The 13,199-nt window shown below is 44.1% G+C and overlaps 1 protein-coding gene across 6 annotated transcripts in view; it reads right to left on the bottom strand.

Annotated features, from left to right (window-relative positions):
* Positions 1–13,199, bottom strand: part of csmd3b (CUB and Sushi multiple domains 3b) — a 349,538-nt gene that overhangs the window by 165,319 nt on the left and 171,020 nt on the right. For all 6 annotated transcript variants that reach the window (XM_072705595.1, XM_072705594.1, XM_023811991.2 and 3 more), the window contains one exon: positions 7,088–7,200. In XM_072705595.1, coding sequence (XP_072561696.1) covers positions 7,088–7,200 — 113 coding nt within the window. The remainder of the gene's footprint in view (positions 1–7,087; positions 7,201–13,199) is intronic.

Here is a 13,199-nt window from a genome sequence, read left to right as displayed (position 1 = left end):
AAAAATTATAGTTTTAATCAACTGTCAGATATGACACTCAAACGGCATTTATAAAGTGAAAGGGCAAATATATCATTAACGTCTTTGACGAAGGCATGTATTTCCGATTCTGAAAGTTCACGTCGCTCGCTTTACGACAGATGGTTTGATTTGGAGTTCCTTCACCATTCATGGTCAGCGGTTCTGTCTATGGGCATCTCCTTGCCTGTGTGTGCAAAAAGTGGATCTCCCACTGCCAAGCCCTCTGCAACGCAGGCCCCCAGACCTTCTTGCTGGCCCGCTCCTATCGAGAGTCGCCGGGCTCCAGTGCGCTGGGCAGTACCCGTGCCACTGGCTGACAGAACCCACCGCCAGCACGTATGTTAAGTTGGCCTCGAGCCCTTTGACAGGGAAGAAAGCGGGAGCTGTGCAAACCTCCTGAGTCACAATAAGGAATGTACCATTCCGCCGTTTAGCCCTGACAAGAACGGTAACCGTTTATAGGCCTCTCCGGAGACTCTTTTTACTCAAAAGTCAAACTATGTACCCCTGCATTATGTATAAATGCCACATGCATGGAAGAACTACCTGCGGGCCTTCTGTTATGTATTCAGTTTACTTGCAAACAAGTGTGCTGAGCCCTGTCGCACGGTGTGGGGTGAAGCGCTGCCTTCCCTCCCAGCTCCATCCAAGACCAAGGAGACCAGCCAGCCGTGCATCTTCAGCAGTAACCATGCAGTAAACGGCAGGCCGACGATGAGCGACGTGTACAGATCATTTAAAGCAGTGTTTCCCAACCCGCTCCTTGGGGCACACAGACAGTCCATGTTTTTCTTACCGGGAGCTGGAAGGGAGCAGAAACGTGGACTGTCTGGTGGTGCCCCGAGGACCAGATTAGGAAATACTCATAAAAAGCATAATTTCAATAAAATTAAAAAGAAAAGGATGTTTATTTTGGCTGCTGCCTTGTTACTTGTGATTGCCATTGGTATAATGTTATTATCCGTAAACAGCATGATGAATTAACGCTTTCCTTACAAGCAATCTGCAGTCTGCTTGAATTTACCTTACCTATGGATTCTAATTAAAATATCACCACATTTAAAAATTCTCCATAACCAACACTTCAACTTTCCTCCCACATAACCATCTAAAAAGCAGAAAATTCATTACAGATTTTCCCACCTCTGGTATAATTATTACATTCATTTGGTCTTCAGGTTCAGCTGGCTTTCCCAGTGCCATTGGATTAGTTGTAGGCAGGAGTAATTGAATGATAATTGAATGTCTGACGAATGACTGTGCAGGATAATCGGTTTTCGTAATGAAATACTGACATCTGACATATCAGTCTGTTGTCATGTTCCAAGACAGCCTTACCAGTATATTTATGGAGGTATTCATGTTACAATGTCAAACATGAACTGCAAAACCTTTTTATGGTTATATAGGATAAAGCACTTTTTTTGCTGCAGAATTATAATATATTCTATTATTACATTTAATAATATTCCCCTGTAATGGCGTGACATCCCATATAGTGCATATAACGTGTGGGAAAAAATTAAAATCTTCAGGGTGGCGAACAGGTCCACAGGATGCAGGAATTTTCCAGGATGGAATAATAGAATAAAAGTTCTTAATGATGCACTTCTCATGACTGAACTGTCTTGTTAGATTCTTGCTTTGTTGCACGATACTGTGCATCTCCTGCTCCTATACTGCTTACACCTGTACCTGCTCATTCATCTGAAGCTCAGCCTAGCTGCACTTCTGCCTAGTCGACTCCTTGACAGCAGTATGTTTGTAAGGAGCTATTTGACTCACTTGAACATCTCTTTGGACAAAAGTGTCTGCTAAGTAAAATAAACATAAATGTAATGTAAAAGAACTGGAAATTAGTTTTTTTTCACTCTTGTGGGAAGAACAGGAGGCAAATAAAGCAACAAATGAATACATGGTTTGTTCTCTAACAAGCAAACAGTAAACACCATCCAGACTAGGCCAATCTCCTGGGCTTCACTCCAGGTCAAGCTTATGTCATACTTTTACCAAATGATTACATGTCAATGATGGGCTAGTACTCTGACCTTAACCTTCCCCAGAAACATCCGTTTGGCCCTATGCATTCTGGGATAGCCTATAGGATTGCCACACCAAAGCATCGTTTATTCTGTTATATAAAATGGATGGATACTCAGATTTTATGATCAACAGACTACATTTTATAGTTGACTCAATGCATTCCATTAGATGACATTTCTTCACATTCAGGTCAATAAGATGTTCTTATGCTAGATATAATACGGATAAAGTATATAAAATAAACTGAAAGGCACAAACATCTTTGAACTAACATTCACAGGCTTCTCAGCGTAGGCTTCTACTGTGTGGGTGTTAGACGGGAGCTTATATTTATAAAAGGTCACTGGCAGACTTCGGCAGTGTCAGCGCTGACCACTGTGCACGTTACCCTGGCTCTCCCAGCAGCCCTTGCTCTCCCGCTGACAGCACAGAGCACGAGGGGCAAAGGAAGGAAACAAAGAAGAAGCACAGCTATGGCTCCATTGTGTTCTTTCTATGGCTAGGCAACGTAACGAGTTAGCATTAGCAGAACATGCTAGACATGGCATGGTTGTGCTTGCTCTTTATGGTCTTTCGGCAGACCGCTGCACACCTTGAGAGCTGAGTTTTCCTCGGAATTGTCTTATCTCAGCTCTGAATAATGCCGTCTATTTAAATATGTTATCATTGGCATTTAAACAACGTTAACTTATCTCTTGGAGGCAGGGTTAAGCTGCATTCACTAGTATGATAAGAATACAAACTGCTGACAGAAGGCCTTCTTTTGAAGAAAGGACCATCCAGATTTCACACCTGGCGTAATAAATAAATAAAATAAAACCGGAGAAAGAAAACAGGAATTATGGCGTGTGAAATACGGTACGTCCCAGCAACATGACAAATTTACGCTAACATTAACTTGATTTAAGTGAATGTCTAAAAAACCTTATTTGACAGGGACATGGTGGACACTTGCCAAATTAATTATTCTTTCAGGTGGCTAATAAATCTCGTTGAGCTATTTCTAATTGTCCCATGAGCCACGCCTGAGCAACAATCGACCATCAAATGGAAAGCTAATGAAAATGGCTGGAGCTCTAGGGAGCGGCATCACTGCCACCAGCCCAGGTGCTGGGAAGCCATCCTGTTTTCGAGTAGATGGGTACGGTCATTTGGCAGGGACCACTTATGGCATGGCTGCATGTGCTATGGGACATCTGGGCATTCATGAGGGCCACGCAATACAGAGGAAAGTGCTGCTGGAATCGCCGGAAAAGCAATGCAGGCAGACCTGAGAGAAAGATGGACGTGGTCAGGACATGTGGGTTAACAACATATGGCAAGCGGGAGGACTGAAGTAAATTGGTATCTGGTAAAGCACTACATTTTATCACTGTAGTGATTAAATAATCATACTTCATTAGTCATTTGTACAAGTTAACCTACACAGCAGTTCTTTAGCTTGTCTGTCTCTACTGCTTCTCTCCTATGATACCGACTTGGTGACAGGAAAGCTAGGGCTCAAAGTGCAGGGTCACCCATTTTTAGCCGTGTGCACCAGAGGAGTTTCTGAGATCAAGGGCTTTGCTGAGATGAAAACGAAAGGGAAAAAAAATTAAAATAACCGAAACCGAATAAAACGTCAACCACAAAAATCCGCCACAAGACGTGACTTCATATGGATACGGCTCTGACATTCTAAAGCTTGGCTTCCACTATCTGCCACCTTTCGCCCTTTCTGGGACTATTCATGAAGGCTGGCAGAACATTCAGTGCTCTGTGAAGTACAGTGCACCCAGATCCATATGTGATCAACGCATGTAGTACTGCTGATTGTTTGAAGCAATGCTGATGAGGCAGCATGGCACTAACAAACACGACATAACTGTCAGCACACCACCTACCGATGGTACACAGCTTATTTTAAATAGCTCTATCAGAAGAACGTGCATATTTTTCCCCCAGTTGCACACTATTTTACTTATCAGACACAGATAAGGGCTTTGCTCAACAGCCCAACGGTGCCGTCGCACAGTCAACCACGGGATTTGAACCAAGGACCTCCCAATTACCGCTACAGCATCCTAACCACACACCACCGCCATTTTTTCAGAAATTACAAAGGAACTGTGAGTCAGAATGTCTGGCTACACATAAATAGTGCAAGATCATCACTATACCGTGCATAGTGTGGAATAAAAATAAAAAATGTTGCACAGCTATTGCCCCATTTCATGTTGTGTTTTTAACTTATGGAGCCAAACAATACAGAAAAAAATACAGGTTTCCATTCCCCTGAGGCTAAATAGTCTAAAAACTGCCTAGTTAAAAATATCTGTAGTTCTGAATGAGATACACATTTCTGCAATCTGTCAAAAAGCACCGCAATTTTTAAAAACTCACCGCCTGGCTCGCGGATGTCGAGGACAGGATGGGGACGCAGCAGAGTGTCAGGGACGGGTCAGAGCTCAGCTAGCTTTGGAGGTTCTGAACAATGAAGGTTGGGTCAGTCGTGGACCTTTCCACACGGAGCCGCCGTGTGAAGCGGGACTTAATATGGGTCCGTCTACCTGAGTTCCGGTTCAAGTTTGGAGCCATTTGTGCAGACTCCACACCAACCACAGTGTCCGAGGGGTCATTAAATACCAACAAAATAAATAACTGAAAGCAAAAACATCCCTATAGCGTGATTAAAACCAGCTTAATATCTGTTACCACCCTGACAGGAGTCATTAAACTCATAGTAAATATGGGGCAGTAACTTAAGCGATAATTTATAGTCACCCAAGAGTTGCATTGCAGTGATTAATATCTATATGTTTTTGTTTTCAAGCAATTTCAATTTATTGATTTACTTAGCAACAGCTTGTTAGCAGGGACATTTATTAATGACTATATTCGTACTCATCTCTGCTCATCTAGATACTGAAGTAATTCACATTTTATATGATTGTCAAACAGCTGCAGATCTATGGTAACACCTTACGAGCGATTAATCCATTCCATTTAGTCTGTATCAAACTCATTACATTCAAGCGTTAAGTTTAACCTGATTCCCAACTTCCTATCTACTAATCTGCCTCTCAATGACCATATACTGAACGTCCGTATTTATTAGTTTTATAAAATTAAAAATATGATTTAAAGATCCTATAAATCACATAAATTATATTTATATTATTTGTACCCTGAGACACTCATATAATTTGTTTCAAACTGGGTGGAGAAATGATTAACAGCTGGAGGTGATGATTTTATTGAAAATGTGATTTGTTCCCCTGTACTATAGTGCACAGTCAGACCTGGGATAAAATGCTGCTTTTTGTATGCGAAACACTGGCTGGCAGCGGCAGGAGCGAAAGGGACAGCGCCCTGCACTCAGACACACGTCTCGCAGGCATCGAGAGCATTTCTGCTTCCTGTTGACACTAAGAAATAGGCCCCTTGCCCGAATTCTGAAGAAGTAAATCTGCCTTTTGGCTTTGCACCCTGGGCAGGTCGCATAAGGATCAACAGTAGTATTATTAAAATCATGCATATTGCACTCATATGAAAACAATAGAAAATAATAATAAATTGTGGAATTAAACTGTAATTTACACAGGCCCACAGCCAAAAATTAATTTCATGGGCATCCAGCAATCCTACTGATGGTCCGCAATTGGTAGAATTGGCCAATTGGGGCGGGGAGGTGTCCCCCTCTGTAAATTTTTGCGGACCGGGGGGCTGAAGCAAGGGGGGGGTTCAGATCCATAATTTTAATACCTGGCTATATGCTTGAATTTACATAACAGCATATTACTCTAATATGGCATTAAGCTAGAGATGCGTCTGACAGAAGGATTTATTGGCCCGGTTTAGTCAGTCTTTGCCTACAAGTATTGCTGCATCTTTGAACGGCCCCCAATCCATCAGCGCCTTATTTAGCGTGGAGCAAAATGCCTCTGGACCTTCTCAGTGATGCACTTTTGTAGGACACAGCAGGAGACCAAATCCAAAGCCCAGAAATGCAAACACTCTCAAGACAACACCCCTTCATTGGTTTTAGGGGACTTTTAATGCCAGTTAAACTCCTGGCAGCATCTAAGGGCAAATCAAAGACCCAAGCCAAAACAGCATTTTAAGAAAATACATCAAGAAATTATTCTGATGTAAAATCTCTTAAACTGAAATAAACACAAAGAAAAAATGAATACACATGTAATTTTTTAATAGCAAATTTTTCACTTGAGATCCTTTGTCTTACTGCGTTTATACTACAGGTCTGTTTATATATGTGAAGAAAATTCTAGCATAGCATAAGTCACAATATCACTTGCACATACTCAGGTTGTACACTGTAAGGGTAGGCAAACAATTTCCCATTTCACCCAAGCCTTCAAAGGTATTAGACTTTGAGTATATAGTGGGCAAACGCTACGTTGAGGTTTATGGTAAATGTGTGTCAGGGTGAGCACACAAACACGGCGCCGGTGCATGTTCCGGAGGGATCCGCTACAGCCAGCATGTGTCAGCGGCTTATTGGGCTTCAGGAAGGAGGAAAGAGCTATTTCAAATGTGACAAGTTATTTGCTGCCGAATTAGGGTTAGTCTAAGAAAGGCATGCAAGTCTGAACAACAAAAATATCTATTTCTCTGGGTGGATATTTGACCACTTCCACTGCGATCAATTTCAAAAGTTCAATACTTTCTTAAAACTGTAGGGAGATCGTCAATCATTGCTGTTATTGTAATGAGGGGACACGTATATGATTATGCAAATTAGCTACTGAAATGGATGTTTCGAATCGACCATTCCAGAAAACTCAATTTTTGAGCATTATCGATTATCGTTTTTAAACAAAATCTGTGTCTCTTTTGGATTTAATGATAGAGGTTAAAAAGAGTGTGAAGTTAAAGCCAGCCTGCCAATCTAAAAGCAGCGTGGAAGTAGGTCAACATTTTCCATCAGGTGAGCACAGCTGACAGCGGCGCCCCCCCCCATTAGCTCTGCGCCCCAGCTGCATTCAATGGGCCCTATTTAAATTCACATTATATGTCTCACCTTGATAATGACTGCTAAAGCCTCTATATCGATGGTTGCTGTCAGTCACAAAATGAAGCCTCAGCCAGTTCTTGTTACTGACAATAGGAGAAGGAATGTTCATCCCCGATAACCTGCAGGAAAGAAAGACACTCTTTAAGCATGCTGCGCTGGGTTAATCCTCAACAAATCATCTCAGGCCATTTCTGAGAATTTGCACAGAATCGGATACTGTAAAAAAAATCTATTAGGCTGTGCTATTAAAGGAATTTACTCAGCAGATATCGCCGGCCAGATTACCAGATCATTTTTAATTTAGTCTCTTGGCAGTGACAAATGGCTTGAAACGGCAGTACTCCAAAGTTCCGGAACACTTCACGACTCGCCACCCAGAAGCAAAACAAAGTCTGAAATGATGGTGTAAAGCCAGGCCCAAGTAGGACAGGATCGGCCGAAACACTCTTCCCGATGTTCCACGGCTCCCTTACCCATGGGGGGGGTAGGGGGTGTTTGAGGGGGTGAACAGCTTGTGTCTGAACTCCTGGTTAGGCCAGGTGTTTTTACGTGCTCCATTTAGAAGGCTCCGGAAGCCTCTGATCGGCAGACGTCTGGGGCCCGGCATTCGCCGCGACTTCGTGCCGCCCGTTTCCTCAGATGCGGAGCTCGCTCTCTGACAGGCGCCGAGGCCGAGCGACAGGAGCAGAGCGGAGCGCAAGGTGTGAAACTTTAACACCTCCATCTGTTCTCCTTTCTGCTCTCTTTTCATCTTCCCAGCTGGCGAATCTCTTTGGCTGCCATTTTGGCTGAGTAAGCCCCCCCCCACCCCCTTGTGAAGTTTAAATTTTAAGGATGGCACAGCCCTAATCTGAACCCATATATATATATAAATTAATTTTGCAACAGAATCTAAGAAATAAATAATTCAATTACAGGCAGAAGGCTGCTCTTTGATCTCCACACAGTAAAGTAATCAGAGAGGTGGGGGCAAGAGTCAAAAATTAATAAATAAGCCTGGACCATGTAGACTTTCATAAGCGTAATATGTTTGCTAAAAATAATTCTACCTGGCCAGTGTATGTGATTTTGTTATAAAACTCTGGCTGGGGGGGTTGTGCTGCATTCAGAGCCGACCAGTGCGGCAGGTGTAGGTGCACTGCCTCAATGCGGCAGGTGTAGGTGCACTGCCTCAATGCGGCAGGTGTAGGTGCACTGCCTCAATGCGGCAGGTGTACAGTAGGTGCACTGCCTCAATGCGGCAGGTGTAGGTGCACTGCCTCAATGCGGCAGGTGTAGGTGCACTGCCTCAATGCGGCAGGTGTAGGTGCACTGCCTCCATCGTCGGTGGCTATCTGCCCGCTGTCGACAGGCGGGGAGTCCACACGAGGGCGGAGTTATTCCCAGGGCCCCAGTGGCAGCGGAGAGCTACCTGTGACGGGGCAGGTAATTTGTTTGTGTGCCTGTGGAGCGAGAGGAGGAGAGAGGTCGCAGCCCTTCCCTCATCTGTCTTTATTGACGACTGACAGGATGTGTCATTAAAGGACGCGGTCGCATGAATCATTCCCCTAATGGCCTCCACGGGCTGGAGCGAGGCCATGCCATTATCATTATCTGAAAACAGTGGCTAGAATAAAAATACATATATTCCGCAAATATCTTATAGGCAGTAATGGAGCCACCAGTTCCCGCAGGCTAAAGCTACGATGCACAGCGCCTGTGCAGTGCAAGGCCGCAGTGCGCTGTACAAAGCTTGTCCCACATGCACCGCAAACCAATGCGACTTTGTTCAGGCACCAACATCTGCATTGAAACCCTGAGTTCCCCTCGATCTGAAACTGAAAACAGGTCCTCCGGAGACTGCGGAAATGCTGAGGTGAGATTGCACGCTTCCTGATATCTACTGAGGCAATTCTGGGAGGAAATGAACTATGCAGTCCCAGCTCGCCCTCGCAAACCCTTCTCTAATCTGAACTCTGAGAAGCCATTTCTCACACTAGGACATTTAGTGCACACCACACAGCCATTCTCCAGCAAGCACATGGTACGTAGTAACAAGTCACTCACGTTCCTATGTAAACCCTGGAACTTTCTGGTTGCTGTGGCAACTGCTTGCTGCCAATGCTGCTCAGTGCTAGGAGCAACACTGAGCGCTGACAAATTGGTAATCAACACCTGAGGTGAAATTAAATGCATCAACCTTAGAAGTCCTTGAGTATCAGGAATACTATTCATTGGTCTGGCTTACTTTCTCATGGTTTGGTCATACAGATTGCTCTCTTTATTGCTGATCAATCACAACAATTTATGTTGCTAACACACTGGAAGCCATTTGAAGAATCTTGATTTTGCTAATTCGTTAGATTGCTTTATTTATTATGTCCAGAGTGTTGAACTGAGAAATCAAGCTCATGCCAAACAACAGACAATATTTCAAATCCATGAACAAACAAACCTATTACATCTATCAGAAGATTGCCTGCACGCATTAAGGATATAGCCAAGCAAGTTCTGAGTCTGCAGTAATTGTCACGGAAATAAGGAAAACTGTGTCTAATGACTCCAAGGGAAATAAATAGAAATGCCTTAATTCTACAGCTTGATGGCCAAAGTCGTCAGAAAAGATGTTCAATTGATGGAATTTTCCATACCAGACAAAAACAGGAAGCCTTCATTTAGCTAATGTGTCACATGTAGTTAATTAAAGTAGTGGGGATTGTGCTTGGGTGTAATGAGCAATGTCTTTAACAGGCTGCGACATCACTCCCGACGTCCCTGCCCCCCCCCCCATCCCACCCCCTGAACAGCGAATAAAAGCTCCATGCAACAAAGGGATCTTAGCGTATCCCAGGCCGAAGCCTCCACCCGTAACACGCAGCCAGCACACTGTGTACGGCTGCAAAAGGTTTAAGTGTTTCTAAGGTTTGTGTGATATTTGCAGGGTCCTGGTGACACAGACAATTTTAACAGTTACGGTAAAAGTGGGTTGAAAAATCTCAGAAAAGCTTCTGTCTCGTTAATAGCCTTATAGGAATGTTCATAGCACAATAGGGCTATCTGTGGTCTCCTGTCAGATAGGGTATGGGAATGGAGTCATGCATGGTCAGGTGACAAGCTCACTCATTCTGTTTACTTGTCTCGTATTTCCAATCATGATACAAGCTTGAGTTTGGTATTCTAGAGTCTAGACCTCAATGCCCAACCTCGCCTTGTAGGATCTTCCTCTCCCTGACCGCCATTTTGTTTCCTTCCTACTACTTCTGTTGAATTCACCAGAATGTCCTTCCCCAAGAAAAGCCCAATTCCTTCTTCCTGTCCCTGGTTTCCAGCACAGCCCTTTGGTGCCTCTGCCCAAACATCCACACACCAGACACCAGGCCAGCAGAATCTTCTGAGGACTTTGTGTACAATTAATTTCCAGGAAATTAAATTACACACAGAGACCGCAATTTGAACATTAACTGCAGATTACAAAGCAGAGGGGCATTATCTCAGTCAGGAGCACATTATATAAGGTAAACAAAAAGTATTAAGTAATTCTTTTAATTTTAAACTTTATATAATAAGAATGCGATGTGATGACTGTAATCCGTGTGAGAGTGCAGAGTAATCTCCCACGGGCCGAGGGAGTAATTGATTACACAAGGCACTCTCAAAGGCTGGCCTTTCCAAATCTCTGTGCCATTTGCTGAAATGTAAATGACGCAAACACTGAGGGGGAGAGAAAGGGGGCATTTATTCACCACGGCATTTACAATGAATTTCCTGTCTGCCTGGATTCTGAAAGCACTTCAAGGTCTCAGAAATAACTCTGACTAAATTGATAGTGACAAGAAGGTGCAGCGGCGGTAAGACTGAAAAGAGCCATGTGGCAATTTATCACCAGCGTACCCAAGAATCTCCAATCCAGCCCCAATATTTTACTAACAGCAGCTTCAGGCGCAGAACGCAGTGACTTGGTTTTTACATCTGATGCATGTGCTCAGAATGAAAGAAAAAAAAAGACCTGCCACATCGTCATTGTGAACTTGCTACTGGTCACTCGCTGGCAACTCAAGCGGCACTTACACTTAGCTGGGGCAGTGGTGGGGAAGCATGCGTGTGAGTGAGAAGTTGCAAGTCTGAATCTCCGACCAGTGAGGTACCCTGAGCATGGTGCTGCTCCCGGGTGCTAAATAGTAGCTGCCCACTGCTATGTCACAATGGCCCATATGGGTTTAATGCAGAGGGCACATTTCATTGTGGTGTGAGAACAATTAATTGGTTTTTCACTTAGTTGGCCCCTTGATGGCTGCATGCTCATAATTTTCTGCCCGCATTAATTGTCTGGCTTATGCGTCATTTTGGACAAAAGTGTCTGCTTAAAAAATAAATGTAAAGGTAGGAAGTGAATATTTAATTTATATGCTGTACCAGTGAAAGGATGAAAAAGTACCAGAAACTAATTAAGACAATGGGTCCCTTTTCCATGGGACAAAATAATTTTGTGCTGTGTGTGGAAATTGTGCTCTCAAATCGTATCTCTGATCTGTAGGTAAGCATTTGCCTAATTCCGAAACAATCATGAGAGCCAAAGTGGCACGGTATTCTGATGTCCTGTTCAGGGAATAAAGGATGGCTTTATTACCATCAGATGACATCAGACTTTACGCCCAGACCATCAAATCCGTCTTAATTGCCGGGCTGCTAATGAAGACTGGCATGAGCGCGCTCAAAAGCTCTTGCACGCCCTCGCACACGCTTGCATACGCGCACCCGCTGCAGCCTGGCACCGGACCACATCTGTTCCCAGCACGGCGTACATCTCAGCTGCTTCATCCATCACAGGCCTGCCCCGGAGACGGATGGGAGGCCTCTGGGAAGCGGTGAGCGTCTCTCCATCAAATTGATGTTTTGAAAGTAAGTAATCAGTGTTCTCCACAGGTACTGTACTCCTTCCATAGTAACCTCACTGCTGTTGCAGAGGTCCCTCTCCCACCAGATGCCCCCCCCCCCCCCCCAGAATACCCAGGTAGGGTTTCACAACAGCATTGCATTCTGGGTACTGCATATCCTTTCTGCAAGTTGACAAATAATGTCTCGTTTTAACCTTACAAAAGTACCACCCTATTACGTTTCTCTTTTACACCACAGAATATTATACATTTTACATTCCAGAATGGGCGTGACGCGGTGGCTTCGAGGGCGACATCCACTCCTACGCACCGCGTGTGCAAGTTTCCTGCAGGTACTCCTGTTTCCTCCCACAATACAAAGACCCGTGATAGACTGGCATCCCAGGTGTACCCCAGCCTTGTGCCCCCCCCTTTCCCCCGACCTTCCGAAGAGGCTACTTAATAGAAAGAAGGACTTTCAATTAGTTTGTTGACAATCAAACAGCTGTCATATGAACCGTGTGCAGTGTGTAGCACAGTGGGTTAAGGAGCTGTCCAAAATCCCCATAGAGGGTTTGGAACCTTAAAAGGCACTTATCTCATAATACTCCAGGGCCGCTGGAGATCCTTCCTTGTACATTGCTTTGCAGAAAAGCATCAGCTAAGCAAACAAACAAATAAATAAGAAGGAAAAAAAATGTAATCTCACTATAACCACAGATGCCAATGTATATGCAGGAAGGCCAATGCGGTGGACAAGAGATTTACGGATATCCTACTGTAGACCTTCCTCGCAGTCCCCTAACACACGGCACTGCTCCCATTTCACCCCGTAAGTTGCATTACCCAACTCTACTTCTCTAGAAAGCCTTCCTCCGCCTGCTCTGCTCTGTGAAAGTCCTGCTTGAGCACTCTCAGGGACCCCGCTTGGAAGATTCCAGATCCCCTGCATTCCAACTGGGAGCGCCCCCGGCTGACAGCCGTGGCATACCTGACAGTGATCCGCCGTGCAATTCATGAAATAAAAATTATACCTATTTGCTGGCCTGCTGTGGCATTAGATTAGCATTGTGTTTGGCTCTCTACCAAAGACTCCATATATAAATATATATACTTTTTTGTTTCCAGAGATGTCAAGCAGTGACATTATAGCTCTGAACAGAATAGAGACATTGTAAACCTACGAATGTCCTCAGAAGGCTTTTATCCGGATACATAATTCATTGGTATTCAGTCCCAGACATTCGGATTACTTTAAACGATGG

Source organism: Paramormyrops kingsleyae, chromosome 23 (assembly GCF_048594095.1).
Source record: "Paramormyrops kingsleyae isolate MSU_618 chromosome 23, PKINGS_0.4, whole genome shotgun sequence".
Taxonomy (NCBI): domain Eukaryota; kingdom Metazoa; phylum Chordata; class Actinopteri; order Osteoglossiformes; family Mormyridae; genus Paramormyrops; species Paramormyrops kingsleyae.
Note: the sequence above shows the minus strand (reverse complement) of the source record. Positions and strands in the feature narration are given on the sequence as shown.